Source organism: Lineus longissimus, chromosome 17 (genome assembly GCF_910592395.1).
Source record: "Lineus longissimus chromosome 17, tnLinLong1.2, whole genome shotgun sequence".
NCBI classification, from domain to species: domain Eukaryota; kingdom Metazoa; phylum Nemertea; class Pilidiophora; order Heteronemertea; family Lineidae; genus Lineus; species Lineus longissimus.
This window is the reverse complement of record NC_088324.1, coordinates 5,143,890-5,157,003: the sequence shown is the minus strand read 5'-3', so window position 1 is coordinate 5,157,003 and position 13,114 is coordinate 5,143,890. Positions and strand designations below refer to the sequence as shown.

The 13,114-nt window shown below is 36.8% G+C and overlaps 2 protein-coding genes across 2 annotated transcripts; both read right to left on the bottom strand.

The window, feature by feature from the left end:
• Nucleotides 1-717: 717 nt before the first annotated feature.
• LOC135501665 (uncharacterized) lies at nucleotides 718-5,192 on the bottom strand. The gene is made up of 4 exons (XM_064793903.1): nucleotides 3,593-5,192; nucleotides 3,158-3,383; nucleotides 2,545-2,740; nucleotides 718-2,101 (listed from the first exon to the last, which is right to left on the bottom strand). Exons 1-4 carry the CDS (start codon nucleotides 3,609-3,611, stop codon nucleotides 1,430-1,432), a joined length of 1,113 nt encoding a protein of 370 aa, XP_064649973.1. The 5' UTR covers nucleotides 3,612-5,192; the 3' UTR covers nucleotides 718-1,429.
• A 1,410-nt stretch (nucleotides 5,193-6,602) lies between these two features.
• Nucleotides 6,603-10,556, bottom strand: LOC135501632 (uncharacterized). The gene is made up of 3 exons (XM_064793850.1): nucleotides 8,943-10,556; nucleotides 6,817-7,604; nucleotides 6,603-6,635 (listed from the first exon to the last, which is right to left on the bottom strand). Exons 1-3 carry the CDS (start codon nucleotides 10,189-10,191, stop codon nucleotides 6,603-6,605), a joined length of 2,070 nt encoding a protein of 689 aa, XP_064649920.1. The 5' UTR covers nucleotides 10,192-10,556.
• Nucleotides 10,557-13,114: the final 2,558 nt, after the last annotated feature.

Here is a 13,114-nt window from a genome sequence, read left to right as displayed (position 1 = left end):
TGTTACAATATTGAAACTGTTGATAGGTTCTTAAGCGCTGTTAAGAGGTTTGAATGAGTGGGAAGTCAGTCATTGAGACAAGATTTTATAAAAGAACTAGTTTTATTCAATATTGTGAAAAAGTTAAAAATGGTGATATCCTGGCCAGCAGGCAATTACAGTATGTACATAAATGATTGCAGTCAAAAGAAAAATAAACGGATTTAAGAACACAGGGCTCTTGGCATGTGAGTTGGACTAGAAATTGTTGAATTTGCATACTGTAACCCGGAAAATATTTGCGGCTGGTTATTTTCGCGGATTTGTAAAAAATCAATGAAAAACTTATATTTTGCGCTGATAAATTTTGCGAACACGAGATTGCTCTTCAGTTAACAAGAAAGAAAGATTATATTTCGCGCTGGTTATTTTTGCAGATTACTACCATGCGCAAAATCAGCAAAATTAAACAGCTCGCGAAAATTTCCAGGGTTACAGTAATTACATGTAGCAGAAAATTTTGTTAAAACTGTGGTTGCTTAAATTTTGAGATGATCTATTTATACATGAACACAATATAGGATACGTAAAATAAACTTAGAACATAATGAAACAATATACATATGTAGGTACATTATGACCAAAATTACAAACAATTACAAATATCTAGATTTTGCATCTGGTTATGCATGCGTATGAATTCATAATCATGTACATGTATGTGTTCATACGCATGTGTAACTTAATGGATCATAAGGACGTATTTGCGTCACAGTCCTTAGGAAAACATTAACATAACTTTGTATGTGATGAAATTAGTACAAGAATTAACAGAAATTACAATGTTTATATGCAAGATCATGTTATCTCTCCTGGGATAAAACTTCTGAAATGATCCCTATATCTATGAACATAAAGGATGCATAAAATAAACTTAGAACATAGAAAATAATACCTTCTTAAGAAGTATAAACAAACAATTACAAATGTCTACATTTTGTATCTGGTTAATATGCATGAGTATTAATGCATTCATAATCATACACGTATTTGTCTTATTTATTTGCATTTGTAAGAGTATACATAATGTGGATGTTTTTGCGGCACGGTCTTTAGACAATGTTAGAAGGGTACTGAAAATGAACATTTATGTAACTTAGTATGCAATCAAATCAGTATAAGATTTGTAAGAAATTACAATGTTTCATGATAATAAAAGGCTAAACACAATAGACTTTCAATTAGGAACATTCTGCTTGTATTCAAATTATAACTAAATAAATGCTTTTCGTTTCCAAAACTGAATGAAATTACTGCACAACCCGAAGGGCGCTTTTAGTGCTGGTTTACATATCATGTCAAACTGTGGTGCACCATTTTCTGGGAGGCTTTACCATAGGCCTGGATCATGTGCATTTGAAAATGAATTATGCAGTTTGACGAATTGGGTTCAAAATTTTAGAACAAGTCTGTCCACATTGTATGTTACTGATGGGATAGTTTCTAAATTCAAAATGAATTCCTCAATGTCGTCAGTCGTGACATCATTAGTTATGACTAGTCCCTCTTTCAGCAGAAAGTCAATCATGATCTGGTCTAGACCTGTGACAGCGATTCTTTCCTTGTCCTCTGCCATTAAGAGCAATTTTACCCGAATGTTTTGTGTTAACATTTTGGTTAACTGGCGCATGTCACAATTTCCACACTTTGTGGTGTGGTGGTCGGTTGTTGGCACAACATGTTTACAAGACAAGCATGCCTTTCTCATTGTTACAGAAACTTGCTGAACTGTGGCATTCTTCACTGTTGTGTTGGTGTCATCGAGATGTTGTTCCTCAATTATATCTTGTGATATATCAATCACCGTTATGTCAGTATGAACTTTGATAGCAGTTTCCGGGGTGGTTGTTAATGAGTTTTGGTCGAAATAGTATACGGACAATTCACTGAACTGGTAGGTTTTTTCATTTTCAACCATAGGTATCAACTTTTCCCATAATGTTAACTTGGCACATCCGGTGTCATCTGCAACAAGTATGACTTTTGCATTTAGGCTTTGTCCTCGAACATCTTTGAGGCAGGTGTCTTCAAGTACTTTCACCACCTTCGCTGTGATGTTGAGCTGAAATATAATGACAATTAGTTGTTAGACATGAATGATGCCAAAGTGTCACAGGGTCATTTTGTTGGTAAGAGAAATGTTGTTCTTTATAGTTGTTGTGAGTGGAATGCTTTATTGCCTATCTGATTATAGTACATGTATGTGTGATGCATGATGGCATCTGAATTTATTTCAAGAATACACATACACTGAACATTGTGCAATGTATTCTATAGTGGGAATTAGGAGTCTGAAAGGTTGGTGTTTCATGTTGAAACTGTTGCTCTAAGTGGGAAATGGTTCTTGTCATGTTTAGCACTTCTAGTTTTCCAGTACGTAGATTATGCAGGAGGTGCTCTTCATCTTGATCAAGTACTTCACTATAAGTAGTACTAGCCTACATGTGGTATTGAGAAGTTATTAATTCATATATTGATTGGGTAATACATTAACTCAGCACCTACCCTTTGAGAAATCCTTTGGTTGTTCAGGGAGTTGAGCTTGATAGTGGGTGTGACTTTAACTTTCGGGGCTTTTGGTTTAAAGTTTAGAGGTTGCGTTTCAATAGACATTCTTGTTTGGTAGGTCACTTTTAAGTCATTTACTGAATCGTCTTTAAAACCTTTTGTAAGGGCAGCATCCCTCAGTTTGACTGGGCTTCTGCAAATGAAAGGAAAATGATGTAGACTTTATGTTATTGACATTAGAATGAGATTTGTAAGCACAAGTTAAAGCTATTGAATACTTGCTAACTTCCAAGTATTTGGGAGGTAAGCAATGGAGAATAATTTTTGGAGTTTGCCTGGAGAAATGTCCATAGTCAGGTTGCAAATCTAAAACAGTGGAGATAACATGGTGAATAATCAAATTGTTCCATGTCTATATATTAAGGACACCCTTGGGACTGGCAAATGGTGTCCTTAATTGAGAGGTGTCCTGATCACGGAGGTCAAATTCAATGGAAATGACCAATTTGGGACCAAAAACAGTGTCCTTTATAGAGAGGTGTCCGCTAAGGGAGGTTCCACTGTATATGCATGCATGAAGAGAAGAATTAGCAAGGCAGTATAGACTTACTTTTGTTGTTCTGCTCTTCGAAATTGGCTGTGCAATTTGGGCTGGAAGCACACAAGGTCCATGTAAGTGTTTTTATTTGTTTGTGCAATGGCTTTGAAATAATCCTTGTTAGCCTTACTTGTCTTCATTGGACTGGTGTTGAATACATAAAGATCTTGGGTAATTTTTGGTTCATCCTCAAATTTTCTTTTGTTCGAATTCGATGCCATGTTGTCGATGAAGATGTCTGAAATCAGAGAAGATAATGTTGCAAGAAAAGGAAAAATCTCATTGTGCTTTAAAGCTTCTTTGTTGTGGTAAGAGTGGTAACCAAGCAGTCACAGGGGCATGAGGTCTATAAAGTAAAAGATAGTTGATTAAAGCTTTAACGTGAAAGAAGAACTGATAAATTCTGATGCCTGAAAAGAAAAGGTCTTGAACATTTTCAATAATTACATGATTTCTGCACTTCCATGTTATCTTGTTCCAGTGAACTGTCGTTTCAACTTTCCTCTGCCACAGACGGCAATGTCTGCTACCAAAATCTTGCGTCCATAAATCCATGAGATTGATAATGTTAATGTCTGTGTATACACCGTTTTGAATCCTGATATCACATGTTTGAATTGATGTCCATCCACCACTCACAAGAATTAAATACTAATGTTTTTGTAGTAGATCGCTTTGAATCCTGATATCGCCATATTGTGAATTGACGTCCATTAGTCTTGTATTCATAAGAATTAAATGTCCAAGTGTTTAACTGAATTTTCTGACACCCTATCCCCCCCCCTTCTATTTTGCCCTTCTGTCCAAGTTGCAGCCCCAGTAGTAATCTTTTTAAGCTGCAGGTGGTGGAAAGCTTTAGTACTGGATAATTTTTCATTTAAAATGTTTATCATGAAAGGTTGGATTTTGTATATTTAAATGAACTTTGTACACTTGGTGGATGGAGGATAAGGAGTATTGTTTCAGTAATTTGATTCTGGTCCACACTGTTTCTTTTTCGGTTCTGCCCCCCTTATTATGGATCTGTTATAATATTTATACATTTTTCTGTTAACATAGAGAGTCAATAATTAGGTCTAAGAATTACATGTACAGTACTCTGTTCTGTTGGAACATGAGTGATCCTGACTGCAGTGACTTTATTTTGAGGCACTCAGTTGAGTTTGTCCACCCATTAAGTGCCTAAAATCAATTGAGGTGGGAAAAAAATTGTCTACCTGACATCAACAACTGAGCACCTAAAACATGTAATACCAGGTGAGCTACAAGCCCCTGGGAGAAATGAGTCCACCTAAACAATTTCAGGTGAGCAAAAAAACACTCGCCTGATTTTTTTAAATGCAGTCACTGTTGACCTATCCCAGTTTGGTCCACCTCCCCTCATCCTCCCAGTCCACCTTCCTCTTCTGAATTATTTTTTTCTTGTAATGATTATATTACTATTGACTATTTGGAAGGCCTATTAGTACTATTTTATGGTCTGACCATGTTGATTCTATTGTTGATGTAATAAGATTGGTTCGATTGTAAAAGACCATGTCAATCTGTGAATCATAATCAGTTGTAATTTCGTTGATGAATTGTTCACATTCTAATATTTTAGATACTTTTTGTAAATGTGATTTATTTTTGCCATTCCAAATGTCGAAGTTGAAATCACCAACCACAAGTAAAGGTTTTGTAAGATCTATTTCTGATGCAATTGTTTGAAGCTTTGCACACAATTCTGTAAGTGAACACGAAGGCGACTTGTACAAGCAGATGATTTGGAGGAAGAGCATGGATTTTGACAAAGAAATGCAGGTGGCTTCGAAGTTTGGAGTTGATACATGTTGAACTGTACAGAACTGAGAAAGAGGAGCCGATATATATATAGCCAAACCATGTGGTGGTCTTCTTGCAGTAGTTGTATTAAGTTGATCATTTCGAAACAGATGAAAGTTTGGGATGTCAAAGGAATCATTGGTGTCTGTGGCAACAAGACGAGATTCTGCTATAAGTAGTATGTCTGCCGCCATCATATGGTGATCAGCAGATATATCATTCATATGAAGATTTAAGGATCTTGTATTGTGGAATATTAATTTCAGATAGTCTTGTTCAAGTACTGTTGGTATGGTGTAATTGAAGTTCAAGTGAGATTTGTTTCTAAGTCTATCCATTTCTTCAGTAACAACCGAGTCAGTACCTATTTTGTCTTCTTGTAAATTCAAAATGAATAAGCCATTGATATTTGTAACTCTGCTCAATGCAACATAGTGTACGTGGTTGATTTTTCTATGTGAAGTCATGTCGACAACGACTTCTTTTAGGGAATAACCTTGTGCTTTCCAGATAGTTTTTGAGGCTCCAATTGTTAATGGAAACTGAGTCCTTGTAACCGGTGTGAAACTCTTGCCACGGTAAAATGTGCGTTTTACTGCGAAAATGGGAGTCCAGTCTTTAGGGGTATCAGTTGAAAAGAATGATTTGTAAGTAGATCGTATAGTTTTTCCAACTTCTGGATCTTGAAACAATACCCAAAGAATTGCAGGTCGCTCAAAATTATTCATATATTGGATTCTTTTCATTTCACACATGGTTCCATTAGTCAACCCATCACTTATATTTACATTACATGTGATCATGTAAGGCAGGCCAACTGCTACAGAGAGTTCATTCACTAGGCCAGCTGTTACAGAAGGGTCATCAGGAATACGTTCAATAATGGTTTGTTTGACTTGATCACTAAAATCACTTAGTACTGTGTCAACGGGTTTGACAATGATTTTTTCAGACGATATGTGATCAAAGACAAATTGGTTGTGTGTTGATACATTAGCTCTTGTACAGTACAAGTGTAATGCATTTTTAGGATAATTAGGATCATCTTTGGAAATTACTCTCGAGTTTAATGTTTCAATGTCATCTTTTGTGTGTTTGCCTTCTCTTAAACGATTGAGCAGTTGTGCAAAATCCATGTCATCTTTTTGGCGCATAATTTCGGTTAGTTCAAACATCTCGAAATGGCATTCATTTTCATTTTCAGCCTTATTAGAATAGGTCTGGTTTGATTCATTATCATTATTAGTATCGAATTGTTCACCAGTCCACAAATTGGTTGCTAAATTTCTATAATCAACCTTTTCTCTTTTGGCTGGATCTGAGAAAATCCACTTGTCCATAACTGGTTGTAGTTGGTACAGATCTCCGAAAGTAATGACATGAATGCCACCAAATGGCTCTTTATTACCTTTTAGTTCTTGTAATCGAAGAGATAGAAATTGGAACATATTGCGTCCGACCATACTAATTTCATCAATGATGAGAACAGAGAGATTTCTGTAGTATGTTATGTATTTTTCACTTAGATTATTTGGTAATTTAGTGTACTTTAAGCCTTGGTTTGGTAAAATATGGAAAGCTGTGTGCAGGGTGGTGCCACGAATATTGTATGCCGCTGTTCCAGTTGGAGCAGTTAGTAGAATACGACAATGTTCAGGGTCATCACCTGCATTCGTAGACAAACAACGGAGTAGACTTTGATGAATAGCTTTAATAGTAACACTTTTGCCTACACCAGCACCACCTGTGACAAATAAGTGTAATGGCTTAGACATGTTAGATGACGTTTTGATATGTTTCAACACATGTTTGAAGATGTCACGCTGTTTCGTATTTAAATCTCTCACCAGTTGGTGGTATTCTTCGTCAGATATTCTACCTGGTAGTTTATCAAAATGGTGTGATTCTTTTTGAGGATGGAGTCCAATGTCAACCCCTATGTCATAGGTTCTTATTTGCTCACTGTTTGCAGGATTGAAGAAAGCTAATTCTGGACAATCATGAACTGTTTGATCAGCATCTTCAGCTTCTGTGTGCATGTTGCCTGGGGCAATGCCATCAAACGATTGTGATTCAGTTTCAGCTCTTTTTGCAGCTTCATCAAGGATGTCAGCCATGTGTTCATATTGCTTTCTTTTGATATCGATTATGGATTTCTTGGCATTATAATGGGCATAATGTGTACTATGGCCACCAAGTAAATCTGATGTTTCATTTCTCCATGGCAAGAAAAGAAGAATTCTTTCTCGGTAACAGTTTTCAGGATCAGTGTTTACATTGTATCGCACATATCTAATGACTTTTGGGTTCTTTTTCAATTTATAGACTACACCACTGTTTGTAGTGAAGTTTACTTCATTTTCATCATTATCAGCTTGCATATTTTCAGTGTCAAGGTTTAAAATAAAGTCTTCATTAACATCGTCTAAATTATCTTTGAATGGGTCATTATTTTGTTTCGGATAAGTGATATTGAGTTTTGAAGCATAATCTGCTAAACACCAACTTTCCAACTGTTTTGGTCGAGTACTATATCTTGATATTATATTACCGACTTTGATATCAGTTGAATTTGGAGGAAGTTTTTCTAATTCAGCAGTACTCTTGATTAAAAAAGTACGATCATCAGGTGGTGCTGTTGGAAGGAATATAACATCACGTGTTGCTTTAGTTAGGGGTAACTGCATCACCAGATAAGCAGATTCTTGAGCTGATATTTCACATGCATTCAGAAATTTGTTTCCAATTTGTCGAACTTGCTGGCGTAAATTGTCGTTTCTATTTCTTGCTTCTGTACAAGCATTGTGTAATAAATTACTCATACCACGAGCTGATTTGCTGACATAGGATACAATATATGTTGCACAAGCAAATGCATCCAAAACAAACTGGATATCATGATTGGCTTTCCAAACATTTACCAATGATTTCATGTAGGCATTTACTCGGATTTCTGATGGCTCTCGTTTCAAAAAGACTTTAGGTCCACTGATTGATGTCCTGAGAGCAGAATAATATTCATCTTCAGATAATTCTAATTTATCTAGAAATTCATTGAAGGATATATCTGAACCATCTCCCATTGCGTTTAATTCAGCAGTTATTTTGGTGTAATTTGCTTTGTGTTTAGCAATGTCCTCTGGTTCTATTTCAAATGGGCGCAAGATTTTTGTGGCAGGCATTGGTGGCAGAGGAAAGTTGAAACGACAAATTGCTTTCCCGTTTTTTCGACATGTCATACTGTGCTTATGTAGTTGGAGTTGAATGAAGGCCAAGTCAGATGTATGAGAAAGTGAACATGTTACGTATTGGTCTATAAATTTGACTAGATCTTCATCAGAGTCTATATCAAATTGCGGTGCATTTGCAATCCACATTAGCATATGAATGTGTGGGCTTCCTCTTTGTTGCATTTCTACACGGTAGAAGTAATCTGTTACTTTGCCAATGGGATTATGAGGACTTAACAATACAGTGTGAAGAAAAGTATGGATTCTATGATCAAAGAATCTCACACAAGTAACAGGATCTGATTTAATCAAGTCGCATTTTTTGGTCCAATTGAAATCAAGTATTTCATCATCTGAATAGGTTTTGTTATCCAACAAATTCCCCAGAGTACGAAGAAGGTCAATCCATCTTGTTTCAGCAGCAGATAGTGAAATAAACCAAGTGGGCAAACCCAATTGTCTTATCATTGCAAAGAGTTCCTTTTTTTTAGCTTCAAAATATGGTGGTGAACTTCTTATAGTTCTGAAGATTCGGTATCCTTCATCTAATCTGGTAATTTCATTTACAACAGTAGCATTCAGTAAATCACTAGCGTGATATGTTTTACCTTGTGTTTTACATCGTCGCATAGCCAGCTGAACTTTATCTGAAATTTGTTTGATTTGCAGTTTTTTCATTTTGTAGAAAAGATTTGGCACTGATTTAGCCACTCTTCTATCTGCAGCTCTCAGTTCCCATTTACATATGTCACTATAATGAACAGGAACTCTACGTTCTTCATTATCTGGGCGTCTCTGGCCAATAAATATAGATGGAAAGCAGAGATATTCAGAATCTTTATCTTGGAACAGGCCAAGTGGTCTCTGATTTTCACCTGGTGCAAATGAATATACATAAGAGTTAGATATTTCAGGTTCATCTAGTAAAGTATCAAGATTGCCTGGCGTATCGTCCTGAATTTCTTCAAAATGATCATCAGGATTAAATTGTTCGGCTTCTTCGAATTCTTTTACAAGAGTGTCAACACTACTCGCATTGTTTGGATTATTAATATTTGCCTCGCAAATGGGAGTTTCCTCTTCCACAAGTTCAGCAGGGAAACTTTGAAGCCACCCATCATTCACTGTCAAATTGGCATTCTTATATAATTCACTATTGTTCATCAAATAATACAGGGCGCTTATGATAACAGCAGGACGTACATTCTGTGTAATCACTGCATGCGTATAGGATAGCTTTCGTTTCAATTTTATCGGAATTGTGCATGTTTTATCAAGTGTTCTTGGAAGTGAATTGACTGTATTTTCAACATCTGTAGGTACATTGACTACAGATCCTTTCATAGATAATTGTGAGCCTCTTGGTAACTGCCGTATTTGCATAAATGGTATTCTCAAAGCAATCAAACGCTCTTCAAGTTGGTATAAATCAAGTAATTCAGGTGGTGTTGCTGGAAATTTCATTCCATTGGCAACAGCCAGTTTTGGGACTTTACCAGATTTTAAAGAATCTACACATGTATTACAAAGCCATCGTTTGCCATCCACAGATGTTTTTTCTGTCAAAAGACTTTTAACAAAATCAGAGTCAAAAAGCTTAGGCCAGGATTCAGAGGACTTTACCGAATGCCTAAACCACGTTTGGTGACAGCAGGTGCAGATATAAATAGGACCCTCGGCAGTTAAGTTAAGAAATAAATCAATATTTTCTTTTAATGTTACACCGTATTTCTTCTTTTGATATGAAGACATTTCACTGCTCAATTCAGTTATATTGCATGTAGGACAAGTTGGTAGGGTTTGGTCTGTTTGTTTATTACATTTCTTTTCCATGTACCTGGTCCGTTTTTGTAAACTTTCTGTTTTTCTGTAAGAAGGATCTCCACGCTTTCTCTTTTTTCGAAGCATCTCTCTCTCATTTTCATGAACTTTTTTAGATTGATCAAGTCGTGCCTTTTGCTTCAATATTTTCTCAATGTTTTGAACATGCATTCTTTTAGGTCCATCGCGCCTAGCTCTTTGCTTTAATCTTTTCTCAAGTTCTTGAACATGTTTTCTTTTACAATCATCTTGTTTGGCTTTCTGCTTTGATCTTTTTTCTATTATTTTAACATTTTGTTTTTTCAAATCATTTTGCCTGGCTCTGTGCTTTGATCTTTTTTCAATTTCTTGAACTTTCTCTCTTTTTGAAACATCTAGTCTGGCTTTTTGCTTTGATTTTTTTTCAATTTCTTGGACTTTCTGTCTTTTTGAATCATCTAGTCTGGCTTTTTGCTTTGATCTTTTTTCAATTTCTTGAACATTCTGTCTTTTTGAATCATTTAGTCTGGCTTTCTGCTTTGATGTCTTTTCAATTTGTAAAATTTTTTTTCGTGTAGTTTCATCAAATCTCGCTTTTTTAGCTCAGCTGACAAAGTCAGCGGAGCTAGTAGTATAGCTGTTCAAATGGTGTCCGTCCTGCAATCCATCCATCTAGGGACCCATCTGTGGACAAAATTGGACATTTCTGACCGGGAAGGCCTAGCCACTTCATTGACCGTGCTAAATTAGGAGTTGCCCAAGGTGAACTCAAAAAACGAAAAATCGGCGCGATCCGACCTGTATTAAGAGAATGAGGTCATTTCGCGTTTAGATTTCTTTCCCTTTTTACCTCGGTCCACAGAGCAAATATTGTTTTCAAATGTGGCTGAATATTTTTAAATATTTTTTCATTTTTTACTTTTAATGGAATTAATTTAGTTTTCACCGCCAGTTGGCGCTGCAGGCACATTGCCTGAATTTTGGCGATTTCAAATTTGGCGGTGGCTTAACTTTTTTGCAAGCAGTGCCGCTGATTGGCCGATCGATAGAAGAGATGCCACCATTTAAAAATGGCGGTAGTCGCTGCTTCAATGAAGGTGAGTGAACTTCTCATGTTCAATCGGTTGATACTCTTTTAATCAACATGACCATGTACCTGAAATTTGTTTAGGTACTGAAAAGAGTCTATATAATTCAGATTTATCAATAGTTTTTTATAATATTCCGGAAATTTTGTGCACAAATCAGCGGAAGTTGGTGCTCGTCTCATGTCATTTTAGAGCGAAAAATTTGTTTCCGTCGATCTCTACCACTGAAAAATCGCTTGCATAGCTTCGAATTTTTGTGAAAATAAGTATCTGAACTTGGTTTCAAATAGTCTAGAGAGTTACCTTTGTGGTGATACATATGGTATGTGATAAATATTTGTGGAATTTGTGAAATTCGGTTTTCAAACGTGCCGATGATGCAAGCGATCTCGCGTGAATTTTGCAAGTCCTGATATGTCGACCGGGTGTCAAAAATCACTCGCCTAAATTCAATTCAAAGATCGAAAATGACATCTGAACTTAGTTTCAAATAGCCTACGCAATTATCATTTCGGTGATATATAATGCATGCATGTAATAATTGATTAATCTACCTAAAACGCGCAATTAAAACGGCGAAAGATCGTGATAAACACTCTGGTGGCGGTCGCACTAAATAACGACCGGTAGGGCCCGGCGTGTGGCGGAGAAAAAAAGGTAGCGCCCGGAGGTTGAAACGGGATTTTTATGCACTTTTAACTGTATATATATGTTGTTTAGATGTATTTCTAACAGTTCTGTAACTTTTATGACCAAGCTTGCACCCAAAGTTGGTAAAATTGATGCTTGTTTATGGACTGCGCTAGCGACCGGAGAATTCGCCGTCGGCCATTTTGGGACGGTCAACAAATCTCGCCATTTACGTTTGTTTACAATTATTTTGAAAGTCACATTAGGCCTATGACATCGTAGTATGAATTCCACTGCAGTTTCCTTACGCAGCAATGCTCATGTTTTTGGTTGGCAATCCTGTACTGTCTGTACACTGCGCTGTGCAGGCTTAGAGTATAACTCAACAGGCCCTCATGATTCATTTGATGGACACCTTATTTGATAGTACCTCATCATTAAGTCCACTAGATCCTGTTCTGTTACATGATAGACAATTTTCAAAATGTAGTACACCACTCGCTCACGGCTCACATCATGTGGGCACGGTTGGCTGTTGAGTGTTATGGTTCAGTCTGTGAGACTAATTCAAAGAGGTTACACTTTTATTTTGAATTGGAAAACAACCCCCAGGACTGACTTTTCACTGAGTGATAAGTGTGCCCTTCGAAGGTTAAGTCTCTTTCTGGATTTGCTTCCATAGATGCCTTGTTCAGGATATCATCTGACCGATGCCTGATCAAGCACAGACTGTATCCGGTGGTGTACATTTCCCCGTCTATGTCACCCTTTTTGGCTCACCGTAAGGGGAGTCTATACGATAGCGCTGTGTCCGTCGTCGTCGTCGTCGTCGTCGTATCCTAACAGTGGCACGTTTCTTAACTGCTAGGGCTATGAACTTGAAACTTTGTACACAGAATGCCCTAGGTCAGCTGACCTCTGACACTGATTTTCGGTCCGATCTGATTCTCTGTTTGGCCACCAGGGGGCCAAATGTCGATATCTAAAAAGTGTGATATCTCGCTTATTAGTGACTTGTTTTCGATAAAACTTTTGTTGTAGGTACTCATAGCAAATATACATTTTATATTATACGGGTTTTTAATTTGACCTTGTTTTCAAGGTCGCAGAGGTCATATGGCGTAAATTGGCCATTAGAGTGTAAACTATGGCACGTTTCTTAACGGCTTGTGGTATTCGACTCGATGACTCGACGACGCGATGACTCGATGACGCGATCCGGTTGGAATCTTTTTAAAGAATATCACTGCTTGGACTGTAATTTATACATAGAATCATAAGTGGAGGAAAATAAAAAAGAACCGATCATTACCAACCCCTTTCAAGCTGTTTTCACCGTATCTAATCCGACCATTTTTCGTTTCCTACAAGTTCGCATTTTTGATAAAACCATGCGC

Coding starts and splice junctions, on each gene's coding strand:
- LOC135501665 (XM_064793903.1), bottom strand. Junction 2,741..3,157: donor CGAAGAGCAGAACAACAAAA/GTAAGTCTATAC, acceptor TTTCATTTGCAG/AAGCCCAGTCAAACTGAGGG. Junction 2,102..2,544: donor ACCAAAGGATTTCTCAAAGG/GTAGGTGCTGAG, acceptor ATTATATTTCAG/CTCAACATCACAGCGAAGGT.
- LOC135501632 (XM_064793850.1), bottom strand. CDS start 10,191: ATGCATGTTCAAAACATTGAGAAAATATTGAAGCAAAAGGCACGACTT. Junction 7,605..8,942: donor TGTTCATTATAGTGACATAT/GTAAATGGGAAC, acceptor TCCTTCCAACAG/CACCACCTGATGATCGTACT. Junction 6,636..6,816: donor ACGAAGAATACCACCAACTG/GTGAGAGATTTA, acceptor CTACGAATGCAG/GTGATGACCCTGAACATTGT.